Genomic DNA, 14884 nt, shown 5'->3' on the forward strand with positions numbered 1-14884 from the left:
CAACCATGTTTTCTAAATCGCCTGACTAAGATTGACAAGATAGCCCTTGTTTGCTCAATCCGACAATCTTCGTAGGATTCGACCCTCACTCACCTGAGGTATTACTTGGACGATCCGGTGCACTTGCCGGTTCAGTTGTGCGGAGTTCAATTTCATGCACCAAAAAGTTTCAAAAATACGGGTTGTTACACTTATTTGTCTGTTTGTGTGTTTTGTTTTGCTTGATTTGATTGTGTTTGCTATTATACGGAGGTGATGGAGGTTGAGGCGAATTGAATTTAGGATTGTCATTAAATTCTAATTTATGCATAGAAAAGAGAGATGGTAGTCTATTAGATAAAAAATCCTTAGCTGCGTCTTTAACCCCTAAAAAAATTTAAAGATTTATTTCACATTTCCAAATCACATATGACTAAGAAGTATTTAGATATGCAATTCTATATAAGTAAATGAAAATGTCTAAAAAATAAAGTAATAAAGAACCAAACTTTTATGAAGGTAAACTTTTTTGAGGTATACATTGACCACATGTACTTGTTTCTATTACTTTTGTGGCACTCCCTCTTTCTACTGAAGATCATGTGGTTTGATTTTTATTCCCTATATCTTAATATTTTTTAGAGCATGGACAAGAAAAAGACTCTTGAGCGTGGATAAGAAGATACCTTGCGAATTAAGATTTGTTTTATTATTTTAGATGTTTTTTCTTGCTTTTATTATTTTACATCTTTTAAAGAGGGATAGGATCGTAATTGTTACATGTACGTTTGTATATTACTGTTATAAACTATTATTATAAATAAAAGAATATTATGATAATGTGATTGTATTTGTTTATATATGTATGTATTTATTTATATATAGATAAGTTGTCGTAATATTTTTGCTATTAGAACAGTACAATCAATAGCATAACATTCTAATAGGGAAAGTATTACAATATTTATTAAATTTTCAAACAGAAAAAAATATTAATTAACATTCTCTCTATTTCCCTTTCTTTATTTATAAGAGATACTATACTTGCTCACTCGTTAACTTAATATGAAATAGATCATACAATGTTTATGCACAAGATAACAACTACAGGCTAAGCATAATCTTAAGAGATACAAATGATACAAATGCTTGGTTCGTAGTACTCAATATTAAGTAGCATATATATATATATATATATATATATATATATATATATCACGTAACAACTATATAACAAAACTTGAGGCACTATTCTATCAATTAAACCAAATATCAGGTTCATAGAGGTGATGTTCAAAAGGTTCTCAATATTAGGTGATTCTACAGTATTGGGCTAGCTAGGAAGGATCTCAAAAGGACGAGATGACCATAAAGAGCTAAGAGTGCGAAGGCGTTGTAAGTATTCTCCCATTATCATCAAACCTCGAGCGGCTTGGCCGGTCGTCAAGATTCGAGACATGTGCAGCAGAGTTTGTTGCCTGAGGTGATCTGCCTGAAGAGAAGGGAATACACACATTTTCATTAAGACAAATATTAGAGGGCTATTTAAATATATTTTTTAATATTATTTCTAGTTATAAATATAATTTTTTTAGTCTAGTAATTTATTAGCATACTTTAGTTTATACTTTAAAATATTGATGGCTAACTCGCTAAAGATAATAAAGGGTAAAAAACTATTTTGGTCCTCAATATTTGGAGTGAATTCTATTTTGATTTCTAATGTTTTAATCGTTCTATTTTTATTTCAAAACGTTTAAAATGGAATCAATATTATTTCACAGTTAAATTTTTCACTAATAATTAACGAAATTGATGTACTGCTAATGATATTTTTGTTAAAGTTACGTTTGCTCAACTCCATTTTCCTACCTTTATCCTCTCAACAAGCTCAAATTCTATTTTTCTATTCTCTTCTTCCTCTTCTTTTTACACTATTAATTCTTCAAGAAAGACTTGAGGAGAAAGAAGAGAATAGAAAAATAGAATTTGTGCTTGTTGAAAAAGTAAAAGTTGGAGAGGACAATTGTGCAAACATAATTTTAACAAAAGCATTATTAATAGTACATTAATTTAGTTAAGTGTTAGTAAAAAATTTGATGGTGAGATAACATTGATCTATTTTAAATGTATTGGATAAAAATAGGACAATATTAAAACGTTAAGGATTAAAATAGAATTTATCTTAAATTTTAAAAATAAAAACAATACTTTATTTAATAATAAAATTTGATGGTCCTCTAGCATTCTTCTATTTGTAATAGTAGCAAAAGAAGCACAATTAAGAATCTAACTATAAATACTGATAATCACCATGAAATAATTAACTCTTATTTTTCCTCTTAACTCTTAGGTTTTTTACCAAAGAAGAATTAAAAAGGTGATCTCCAACTCTTATCTAAGTTATAATTATTCTAAAAAGTTTTATATAGGTTCTAGATGTACCACAATATTATTATCTTTTATTTGGATTTAAGATTAGACTATGTAATAATTACTGAAAATACTTACAATTAGAAATTTAATTAGATTTTTAATAACATATTTTTTAGAACGAATGTTCCATTAATTTTAATATTTTTTATATTAGCAATAATTTAATTATAAAATTAAAAATAGTATAAGAACTCAATTAAAAAAATATAAATATATAAATATAAATTTAATAAAATTGTAAAGACCAACAAAATAATTAAACTTTAAAATGGTTATACTGCAGTTCTATTTTAATGGTCTTAGACTCTTAGCTATTATATTATTAGGTCTTCTATTACCTAAATGTATTAGGATATCTTGCATCTAATCTATCCTTCTTGTTGAGATTTCTCATGCTCGAAAAGTAACCTAGATTTTACCGTACGTCTCTTTCACAATAGGAAAAGTATAAGAAACAAACAACATTTTTGAACAATATTTGGACAATGTGTATTAATAGAGTTAAAAGAGTAAATTGATCTTAAATTTAATTAATAGCATTAAATTAGGGTGTAATGTGATTGGTGATTGTTCATGTTGTTCAAAATATTCATTGTTCCCCTAGCATTCCCCTTCACAATATGTTCTAGTCGAACTCTTTTAATATTGGACTTTATTGCAAATCATTACATAGTTTGATCTTAAATTTGGAAAAAAGATAATGATATCGTGGTACATCTAGAACCAATTTAAAACTTTTAGAACAATTATAATTTAGATAAGAATTAGAGATCATCCTTTTAATTCTTTTCTAGTCAAAAACCTAAGAGTTAAGAGAAAAAAATAAAATAATTAATTATTCTATAGTGATTGTCACTATTTTTAGTTAAATTTTTAATGGTGCTTTTTTATGTTATTACAAATAGAAGAATATTAAAAAGCTATCAGAATTTATTGATATTCCAAATAGATTTAGGTAATGGAAGACCTAGCAAGGAATATCATAACTATGAAATTAAGAGTTAAACAAAATTGCACTATAATAGTTTTAAAGTTTAATTATTTTATTGGTCTTTATTGTTTTATTAAATTTATAATTAAGTACTTATATATTTTTTTTAAATTGAATTACTACATTATTTTTAATTTTGTAATTAGGTTCTTGTTAGTATAAAAAATATTTAAATTAATGGAACATTTCTTTTAAAAAATATGTGATCAAAGATCTAATTAAATTTTTAATTGTAGATACTTTTTAATTTGTGGAGAAATATTCTATTAATTTTGATATTTTTTACACTGATAAGGACCTAATTATAAAATTTGAAATAATGTAAGGACTCAATAAAAAAAATTATAAAAATCTAATTGTAAATTTAATAAAACGTTACAGACTAACTAACAGAATAATTAAACCAAATTTTAATACATCGATAATATATTACCCAAATCCTTTATCACTAGACGGTTGCTAGTGATTTGAATTATAGCTTTATGAACATGAAAATGATTTACCATGTTATATGAGCATAAAAAAGTAGTTATTAAATTAATTATTAGTATAAAATATATATTAAAATATAAAATAAAATATTAAAATTAAGATAAATGGTATACTGTGATTGAATATTGATTGTCACTTAATATTTTGATGGACAACTCATAAGTAAACCTCTTAGAGATTTTCACTACAATATAGTATGAAACTATGAATACGAAAATGATTTTTTTTTTTTTTTTTGTCAGAATACGAAAATGATTTATGATTGGAGTATTGGACATTGCATCGTCATTTAATCAATATAGTCTATACTTCTATAGCGATTTGTAAAGGCGTTTTTGGAATGAAAAAAAAAGTTCAATATCTAATGTTACTTTACCTGGCTCACAAAACCTTCTAGAGCCTCAATATTGTCAAGGGCGGCAGCCATCTGAAATCCATAGTTTCCTATAAGCATTGGATCAACTGCTATGCTGTGGACCAGACCCTGCTGTAGTTTCTCCAACCCCAGTGAAAGCGCATCTTCTGCTTGCTGGGACGATAGACGGAGGTTGTTAATACTGGCGATTTGTTGATCGCTCAAAGGCTCAAGTTGTGGCACTATGATCTGTGAAGAATGGCCAAAAAAAAAATATAGTTTACTGAATAATGATCGATAATTTAAAGGGAAAATACTTTCACCTCGTAAGGTTTGGTAAAATTTAACTTGATTCCCTTTAATTCTAAAACCATACCTTGACCTCTTTTGTTATTTCGAAAATAATACACTAAGTAACTGTGTATATAAAATAAAATCAACCATCAAAATTAATTATTATATATGGGTATAAAATATATATATTATTTAATCTATTTTTAATATGATTTTGTATTTAAACATATATTATATACAAGTGGCTGATTTAGCAGCTAATTTTTGGTATATTTGTAACATGATTGTAAATAAAATATAACACTAAGCACTCTTAAAAATATAATATTTATCCTTCCTGTAAGAGAGGTCAATGTGACCTACACAAACAGACAGGAGTCGCCATAAATTTCACCACCTACAAGGAATGTCGGGTATTTTGTGCTAATTTAAAAACTAACAAACTTCAAAGGGATTACAACTGGAGACAGAGAGAGAAAGGAGAAGATGGTATAGAGCTTCCTTTTTCCACAATAATTGAATGTTAAAATGAAATATAGTATAGGGATTTACATTTAGAAGCTGCGATGGACGGGATCCTCCAATCCAAAGAAAAAGGCGTTCAACCGATGCTTTCCACGCACCAGAGATCAAATAAAATACATCAATCTTTGCCATATCTGCTTTCATCTGGAAAAGATTTGCATAATGATTCAAGTTGCTCTCAACAAGTAGATGAAGCTCTATATCAGATGCATGAGTGTGCAATGCATTTCTGAGTTCATCGTTCTGCCGATGCTGTTGTTCAACCCAGTGTCCATATTCAATCTCAAACACCGTTAACCCTGCTTGGTAAATCTCAAAAGCTATAAGCTCAACGGGGCTTGCACTAAGAAGGACTAGTAATTAATGCAAAGTAAATGGAGTTTAACCATTCTAAACAAAAAACAAAAAGATTCATAATCTTTTGATTTTATTCTTGTCATGCAAGCAACGTGTAAATCAGCACATAATACTTTGTTCATAGATTTCAATTTATTACGGATTGAATTCATGGCACTATTAAATGCTCAAAATGTGTACATAGCAGTTCAAGAAATAGATTAGGAAGCCTAGCACAAAATCGCCCAACCATTTTATAAAATCATTTTAGTAATCATCATTTAACTATGATAATCAGAAGGGTTAAGTACGATTTTAGTTCCTAACTTGGAGGTTGAAAATTTTTTTCGTCCTTGGCCTTTTTTTGCCTACAAAATGATCTTAAAGGTTTAATTTAGTTTTAAAACAGTCATTCGGACCAATATATCCCTTCCCCTTCTTTCCCAAAATCAAGCAGAAATAGAAGCAGAACCAGAAGAAACAACAATAAAACAATGTAATCATTAAAAAAATGGATAATGGATCAACAAATATGTATATTGAAACAATGAAATAATGTAATCAAGCAGAAGCAGGAGCAGAACAACAACAATAATGAAACAATGTAATCAACCAGAAGTAGAAGTAACCAGAAGCAACAATAATCAGAAATCAACAACATAATGAGAGCAGAAGCATAAGAAGAATGGAAGCAGAAGCAGAAGCCGGCAAACCATCACAACGCCACCACCCTTTTCTTCTTCTCTCTTCGCGCTACCCTAGCGCCACCGTCATAGTGCGAAACCTCTTCTCCTCCCTTGACTCACCTCCAGTTCACGCCATCTTTTTTGAGTTCTACCATCACTGTCGGCGTTTCCTCCACCCACCATCAAAAAACCTACCGAAACCTTCTCCTGTTCTTGCCTCGAACCAAAACCAACCGCCGTCGAGCACCTCCGCCGAGCCCAGAGGAGCAGCAGCGAGATCCAGCGACCGAACGACGATGAGCAGCGACGACGGATTCCCTTCCCCTTTCCTTCCCCACCTTCCCTTCCCCCTCTTCTTCCCTGACCCCCCGGGGCGTAATGCCCTTCTCCTGTTCCCCAGCCCTTTAACCCTTATTCTTTATTTTTTCTTTTATATTTTTTAATTAGGGATAATTTAGTAATAAAAATTAAAATTTTGATAAAAAAGATAATTTTAAAACTAGGTTAAACCTTCGAGTCAATTTTATAGGCAAAAAAAGATCGGAGACAAGAAAATTTCGACCTCTACCTTAGAGACTAAAATCATATTTAACCCTAATTGAAAAATATCTTGGTCGAAATAATCACATTCGCATATGCCTAAAGACATGGATAGATCACTACATGAAACAAGAAAGACATGGATTTACACGCAATACAAACACCACAGTTCAATTTCTGCAACTGTTCAATTTCTGCAATTTCATTTGAACATAGAACAAGAAGCATGATACATAGAAAATAACAGTTTCATGAAGATTAAAACTAAACTTCAAGAATAAAAAACCTGAGGTTATTGTTCCCGGTGAGCCAGTATAACCATCATCTAATGCACTCCCTACATATAGACCCTGCAAAAAAGACATTTTAGTGTATGCATAAACATGACAAGAGGAAGAACAAACATTGAAAGCCCGAAACCATTACATGTTTTCTTGCTTTCTCTATCTCCAGCTCCAATTGCATGAGCTTCAATCTGCTTGTTTCTAATTGTTGAACATAAGCCTGTAAGTAAAAGAAAAAGGTACGAATCAGAAGAGATGATAAATACTGCCTAAACTCGTAGTGATTCAGCTTCAACAACCTTCTTCCGCAGCCGGCTTTTCCGTGCAGCCTCACGATTTTGTGCCAGTCGTCGATTCACCTACACATGAATATTGAGCAACTGTAATGTCACTTACTCCTGTAAAAACTTTACATTCTTGATATAATAACTCCAAAAGTATAAATCACCAAGAAGCATTTCAGTTACTTAGCATCATTTTAGAAGGTTGACCCTAGTTACTTGGGTTCTTTAATTTACTTGTGTATTGCCTACTAAATCTCCCTTTTTGAATACCGTATACTATAAATTCTTTCTAAAGAAACCCTTGTAATTTAACAAAAAATAGTGAACTGCATACCAAAATGAATTGTCTACCCATTACTGCATCGGAACTAGGCGCCAAACCTAATTCTTCTCAAACAGCTTCAAGCTCATTCATCTTACATGACATTAATCCAATCTGGAACTTTGAAAGCCTTAGAAATATGATTCGGCTATATTTTTTAGATGAGAGAGTGACAGATACAAGAGTAAGGATGGGGTTCCCATTTGGATGAATATAATAAGAAGTTGGATTTTGGGAATGGTCCGTGGGTGGGTTAATTTTAGGAGGCAGTTGTTGTTGATTGGAAGCAGAGGAAATGTTTCCTCTGGCCATGGTGGAGCAATTAGGCTCTAAATACCATAATAGAAAACCTATATCATTGTCATAGTTACATGGAATACAACACGTTTGGGTACAGGAACAGATGCATGGTACGCTACGTGTAAAATATTTTATTGGAAAAATATATATACGACGTTCAACAATTCATAATTATCAACATAAGGATCATCATCATCATCAAAGATATTTCCTTCTCAGATGGGCTTGTCATATTGTGTAACGCAAGTGAACTTTTGTTAAGTGAGTCTTCAATTGATTTAGCAGAGTTTTCAATTGTGTAGACTAATACACCCTCAGCTCATTCAAACTTTTAATCCTCTTTTTTAACAACCTAGCTCGGCTGCTAGAGATATTGTCTGTTTTGCGGCTAGTTCATGGCATAGTTTTAAAACATGTCACAAGGAAAAGGTATTCAAACTCGTAAAACTTATAAAGCTTGTTGTTTCTTTTGCCTTTCCAATCGATGTCTATTTTTTCTCCTTTATATATAACGTGTTTTAAAACAATGGGAAAAACCAACTTCAAAGTGGACAATATCACCAATTTATAGTATTATACAAGAACACATTTAAAAAAAAAAAAGAAAACTCCTCAAAATAGCAATACATAGAACACACATATAGAGATTTCAAATCATTACCTTACGGACTTCTTTATCAGTAATCTCTTGATCATCTCCGGAAGGATCCCCTGATTCATGAGGAATAAACTCAGGCTGCACAAAAAAGTCAAATCAAATTCAAAAACATTGTCAAGGTAAGTTTAATTTATGGTTGTATTTTCTATTTTTATTTTTAATATTTTTTATTTTTAGGATTTTGTAAAAAAATTTATAAATAATAAAATTCTATTTTCATTTCTTGCTATCATTTTTTTCTTTAGAGAATATTAAAACTTGAAATTGAAATGAAAATAGAAAATAAAGATACAAATCAAACATAATATTCGTTTTAAGTTCTAACCTTACTTTCCTCCATATTTGTGTTCACCATTAACATTGGGGAAGCAACTGAATTCAGGCTGCCATCAACTTTGAAGCTGTCACTCCACATGCTAACTTGATGGAACGGATCATATATTCCCATCCTTTTCAAATTAATAGTTGAGTTGGCTGAGAGCTCATGTACTAAAGCATCATGAGATGAAAAAAAAATCATATTAAGAGTTCATTCATATTATGTAACGGCCAATTGATTAAAAGCTAGCTAGAAGCAGGGTTTACAATGGAAAAATGAACAAACTCAAGCTCAACATTAAGAAACAGCAATGTTGAGAATTTTTAATCAGTTACTTCTTTCCTCGTCTTTCTCTTGGATCAACTTAAGGAAGTGAGAATTTTATGAATAATAATTTTAGTAATAACATTTAATACATTCATTTTATTGATGGCTGTTATACGCAAACTTTGGTAACAAAAATGAATTTTTATCAGAAGGAAGAAGCATAAAATAATTTTCGGTTTGTTTGTATCAAATATAAAGCTCAATTGCTCCATAAGAAACCCCACAAAAATAAAAGTTAGACAAAAAAAAAAAAGAGAAAAAAGACAGAGGGCTTATTAAATGATAGAATCTTGCATTGACTTTGTAAATTTCCAGAAAGAGACAGAGAGTTCGGTTTGAGTACCAGTGTTTAAATCACCTGAGTAATAGGTTTTGCTCAAAACAACGATTTACAGGTATGTTGAGCTGAAAGTGGTATCAAACCCATTTCAGAATTCAGAAGCAGCAAAATGATGCTAAAGAATATACTAAAGAATATATATATATATATATATATATATATATATATATTGATAAAGTCACTAACTATTACTTAGATAAATAATAGCATTATTTCGCTGCATGCAAACAAGCTGTGAAAGCAACTGAATGATTGAAGAAAACAACTAAAACATACAACTTAAAATAAAAATACCTGCTCATTGATTTTTTTAAGTAGAGCAACTTTTTTCCTTTCCTCCTTTTGATTATGAAACTTTATTTTGATGTGTCAACTTGGTAATCCTTTTTATGTTCCCACTTCAAAAGAAGCAATTTGGAAAGCTCAGCACTAAAGATCAAAAGGAAAGAAACACAGAAGAAAGTACCAAGTTCACTACTGCTTTTATTGCTGAGATGACACTGATCACGCTAACATGAGTGGTAAACGCAGATACATATTTTTACAAGTCTGGTGCCGATTAAAATTACAGTTTCTATAGTGTTTATATGTGTAAAATAATCTGTTGCGATATTTTTTAGAGTTGAATTAGGTTTACTTAGTTTTAATATTTAAGGTAAAATATGGTGTTGATTATTCTCAAGATTTTTAACAAGGGCGCCACTTACATAAACACACAAAAAACAACTTCTTTTAAAGACACATTAATTCTACTAATTAATTTTTGACATGTAGCATTGGTTAAAATACGGTTCATCTTTAACAGTTTTTATTATTTGGTCATAAACAGTTTTTTTTATGATTTTTTCTCTTACTGCCACCGGCTCTCACTCTGATAGTTTCACCGCAAAATCGTCGTCTTCTCGCATCTGAGGGATGAAGTAGAATCGTCGCTTTCCCTCGTTGCAGCCTGAACGTCGCCGCCTCCAGCCTGGTCTTCATCACCACTGCAGAAGCATCTTCGCTGGTCTTAGTTGCAGCTCGTTCGTCAGCCTCTTCACCCTTCGTGGGTCTTCCTTCTATGGTCTTCTGTGATTTTATTCAGAGTATATGTCTTTTGACCTTGATGGAGTGTGGTAATTGAAGACCAAGGAATGCTGATGAAGAAGATTGGAAGCATTATTATAGCAAGAATGTTATTGTGGGTGCTGATTAATTTTAGTGATTAATGATGATGATGATGATGATGAGATGATTGCGGGTATTGTTGCTGAAGAAGCACTATTATTTGTGTAGTTTTCAAACAGAATTAAGGATAATTAACAAAATGGCTCAGGCCTCAGTGTGTGTGCCTCTTATGCCATTGGATTTGAATACAAAATTCATGAACTGTTGTGTAAACAATTAATCTTGTGCCATTGTTGAATTTGAATTTATCGTTGTCATGCATATTTGTATCTTGAAGTTTTGTATATGCAATGTAGATATTAAAGAAGAACTTGCAGCAATTCATATGATTTGGTGCTGCATTGACTCATTTTAATATCTTTATTTTAATTATGTTATATTTTCTTTTTGGAGAATTCTATCGTACCCTCTCTAAAATAAAAGGTAAATTATCCCTTGTAATATATATATATATATATTGAAAGTGATTCACCAGATGAGTTTTATGACGTGGAAGAGATCTTTACGAATGCAATTGATGTACTTGAAGGTAGAGGAGAGCTTATGGTCCGTGATGATAGAAGTCATAAAGACATTTGGAAAGATTCTTTGGATCCTCAAGTCATAAACACAGTTAAAGACATTGTTATTGATGATGTCAAATACAAGTTTCAAGGGATGGTAAAATCGGATCCTCATGAGATTAAAGACATTGTTGTCAATGAGGTGGAGATAAATAGGATTTACAAGATGAGGTGACAATTATGCACAAGAATTTAATCACTTTTATGGTACAAAAGTTTTGCGGATAGTGAACTCCGAGAATGTTATCACCATACAGAAGAGGGTGGAGAGGGCACAGTGGGTGTACGCTGAGGTTGGGAAGGAGTTGTGCCTATGTAGTAGAGATTTTCCGTACCTCGGTAGCACAAATATTGCCACGTGTAACGAGCTGAATACGTACTTGCACCTTGTTGATGGGTTTGTGAGTTCACCACAAAGAAATTTTCCAATGGTGATAGCCGCCACCACCACCATAGACTGGTGGTGCTAAACTAAATTTAAATAATCACAAGAGAGAGAAAGAAAAGTAAAGAACATATACCTAATTATTATGGTTAACATTCAACTAAATTATAATTATAGGCACTATATATATCACAAAGGGTAATTTACCCTTTATTTTAGAGAGGGCATAGTAGCATTCACCTTTCTTTTTTTATTGGTTCTTTTAAAAAACACCAGTACTAATGTTGTTGTTATAATTGAACCAAATAGAAAAAAGAAAAGGAAAAGGAACCACCGGCTATTATGGTGGTAAGAGCTGAGGAAATGGAAACAGAGTAGGCATTAGTGGTGGTAAGAACAGAGGAAATGGAACCACGGTAGGCATTAGTGGTCAGTAGGGAAAAAGTTAATATTTTACCTTCAAGTTGGTGTAAGATGGAAGATGGTGCCCCTTGTTGTTAAAAACTTGTGTCTATTATGATGAAGTGCATGAAGAAGGTAGGTTGTAGTTCCTATATTCTTTAACTGTAGGAAAGCATTGAATAGCACTTTGTTTCTAGTTTGTATTTCTAAACTTATACCTCTGATTTATTCCATCGTCATTTTTTTTGTGCCTAATTTGTGACTTGTTATGATATTTTGGTTTTGAAGTATTAAAGTAAAAACAATGATTCACCAGTGTAATAGGAATAGTCTCACAATCTGAATTATGTAATAAAATTTATTTATCAATTAGTGCTTCTTTATTTTGAATCTATTTATCAGGTGAATGAACTAAATATTACTTCAGTCAGCATTGGGCTTCATCTTAGCCTACTTTGTTTATTCTTTTGTTTGTAGGAAAGAAGCTTTGCATCTTTACACGCACAGGATGAAAGCAAGAGTGATTATTGAACTAACCACAAATAATTGTATTCTAAATATAAAGCTCTAGAGTATTCAAATAAAATGACCTTGAAAATTAAGTTTATTTATAATTGCTTTATTTATTTGAAGTTGGCTCACATAAAATGATTTTTACTAATTGTTTAAGATTGAAAGTGATCAGGAAATGCACTATGCATTGAAGTAGTAGTAAGGGAAAGGTGCATACTGGTTGTTTGGGTAGGATTACTTAACTTTTAACACTTTATTTTCCTTAAGTAAAACAAGTCCTTTTCTTTTGGTAGTTAGTCATCGGCCTAACTTTTCATTGACTAAATCATGAAATAATCTATTTAAGTGAAGTGACTGAAGTTTTTTTTTCCTGTGGGGTGGGGGTAAAAGTGAAGCAACTACAAAAATATTATGTCATTTTAGATTTTTAAATGAATTGGAGCACATTATATGAAATGTTACTAAAAGAATGCTAGTATGACTTTAGAATCGAAAATGTATACAAGAGAGGCGCGGCACACAAGTTGCCTATTATAGAGGAGAGCATTCCTGTCTTCATGAGACCTGCACCTTAAACTTCAACTTCTGTCACAGTTCTCATAGAAATTTCCACTAAAATCACAACATACAAGACACAAGATGAGCAGCAGCAGTGGTGCACGAAATTACAATCACACTTTTGCAATTCCGCACAACTAACCAGCAAGTGCACTGGGTCGTCCAAGTAATACCTTACGTGAGTAAGGGTCGATCCCACGGAGATTGTCGGCTTGAAGCAAGCTATGGTTATCTTGTAACTCTTAGTCAGGATATCAATAATTCTCAGGTTTAATTGTGAAAAGTAGAAGAACATGAAATAAATACTTGTTTTGCAGTAATGGAGAACATGTTGAGGTTTTGGAGATGCTCTATCTTCTGAATCTCTGCTTTCCTACTGACTTCTTCTTCATACACGCAAGGCTCCTTCCATGGCAAGCTGTATGTAGGGTTTCACCGTTGTGAATGGCTACCTTCCATCCTCTCAGTGAAAATGTTCAACGCGCTTTGTCACAGCACAGCTATTTATCTGTCGGTTCTCGATCATGTCGGAATAGAACCTAGTGATTCTTTTGCGTCTTTCACTAACGCCCCACAATCACGAGTTTGAAGCTCGTCACGGTCATTCAATCCCTGAATCCTACTCAGAATACCACAGACAAGGTTTAGACCTTCCGGATCCTCAAGAATGGCCGCCAATATATTCTAGCTTATACCACAAAGACTTTGGCTAAAGAATCCAAGAGATATCCACTCAATCTAAAGTAGAACGGAGGTGGTTGTCAGGCACACGTTCATAGGTGAGAATGATGATGAGTGTCATGGATCATCACATTCATCAAGTTGAGGACCAAGTGATATCTTAGAATGGAAACAAGCGTATTTGAATGAAAAACAGTAGTAATTGCATTAATCCATCAAGACACAGGAGAGCTCCTCACCCCCAACCATGGGGTTTAGAGACTCATGCCATAGAAGGTACAATATGAAACGTCTAAAGTGTCATGAGGTCCAGATACAATAGCAAAAAGTCCTATTTATAGTGAACTAGTGACCGAGGGTTTACAAGAATGAGTAAATGACGTAAAAATCCACTTCCGGGGTCCACTTGGTGTGTGCTTGGGCTGAGCATTGAAGCTTTCATGTGTAGAGACTTTTCCTGGAGTTAAACGCCAGCTTTTGTGCCAGTTTGGGCGTTTAACTCCAACTTTTGTGCCAGTTCCGGCGTTAAACGCCGGGAATTCTGAAGCTGATTTGGAACGCCAGTTTGGGCCATCAATTCTTGGAAAAAGTATGAACTATTATATATTGCTGGAAAGCCCAGGATATCTACTTTCCAACGCAATTGAGAACGCGCCAATTGGGTTTCTGTAGCTCCAGAAAATATACTTCGAGTGCAGGGAGGTCAGAATCCAACAGAATCTGCAGTCCTTTTTCAGCATCTGAATCAGATTTTTGCTCAGGTCCCTCAATTTCAGCCAGAAAATACCTGAAATCACAGAAAAACACAAACTCATAGTAAAGTCCAGAAATGTGATTTTTTAATTAAAAACTAATAAAAACATAATAAAAACTAACTAAAACATACTAAAAATATACTAAAAACAATGCCAAAAGGCGCATAATTTATCCGCTCATCACAACACCAAACTTAAATTGTTGCTTGTCCCCAAGTAACTGAAAATCAAACAGGATAAAAAGAAGAGAATATACTATAAATTCCAAATTATCAATGAAACTTAGCTCCAATTAGATGAGCAGGACTAGTAGCTTTTTGCCTCTGAACAGTTTTGGCATCTCACTTTATCCTTTGAAGTTTAGAATGACTGGCATCCATAGGAACGCAGAA

The 14884-nt window shown here is 32.4% G+C and overlaps 1 protein-coding gene across 5 annotated transcripts; it reads right to left on the minus strand.

The window, feature by feature from the left end:
* Window positions 1-1175: 1175 nt before the first annotated feature.
* Window positions 1176-9927, minus strand: LOC130973532 (transcription factor TGA3-like). Of its 5 annotated transcripts, XM_057898109.1 has the most exons (10): window positions 9763-9907; window positions 9487-9533; window positions 8808-8971; window positions 8486-8560; window positions 7218-7277; window positions 7061-7138; window positions 6921-6984; window positions 5100-5371; window positions 4275-4502; window positions 1176-1471 (listed from the first exon to the last, which is right to left on the minus strand). In XM_057898109.1, the coding sequence occupies exons 3-10, from the start codon at window positions 8928-8930 to the stop codon at window positions 1313-1315; spliced, it is 1059 nt and encodes a 352-aa protein (XP_057754092.1). In that variant the 5' UTR covers window positions 8931-8971; window positions 9487-9533; window positions 9763-9907; the 3' UTR covers window positions 1176-1312. The 5 variants fall into 5 exon arrangements, with proteins under 5 accessions (XP_057754092.1, XP_057754091.1, XP_057754090.1 ...); XM_057898108.1 differs by lacking the exon at window positions 9487-9533 and having other exon boundaries at window positions 9763-9927; XM_057898107.1 differs by lacking the exon at window positions 9763-9907 and having other exon boundaries at window positions 9472-9582.
* Window positions 9928-14884: the final 4957 nt, after the last annotated feature.

This window comes from Arachis stenosperma, chromosome 4 (assembly GCF_014773155.1).
Source record: "Arachis stenosperma cultivar V10309 chromosome 4, arast.V10309.gnm1.PFL2, whole genome shotgun sequence".
Lineage (NCBI taxonomy): Eukaryota > Viridiplantae > Streptophyta > Magnoliopsida > Fabales > Fabaceae > Arachis > Arachis stenosperma.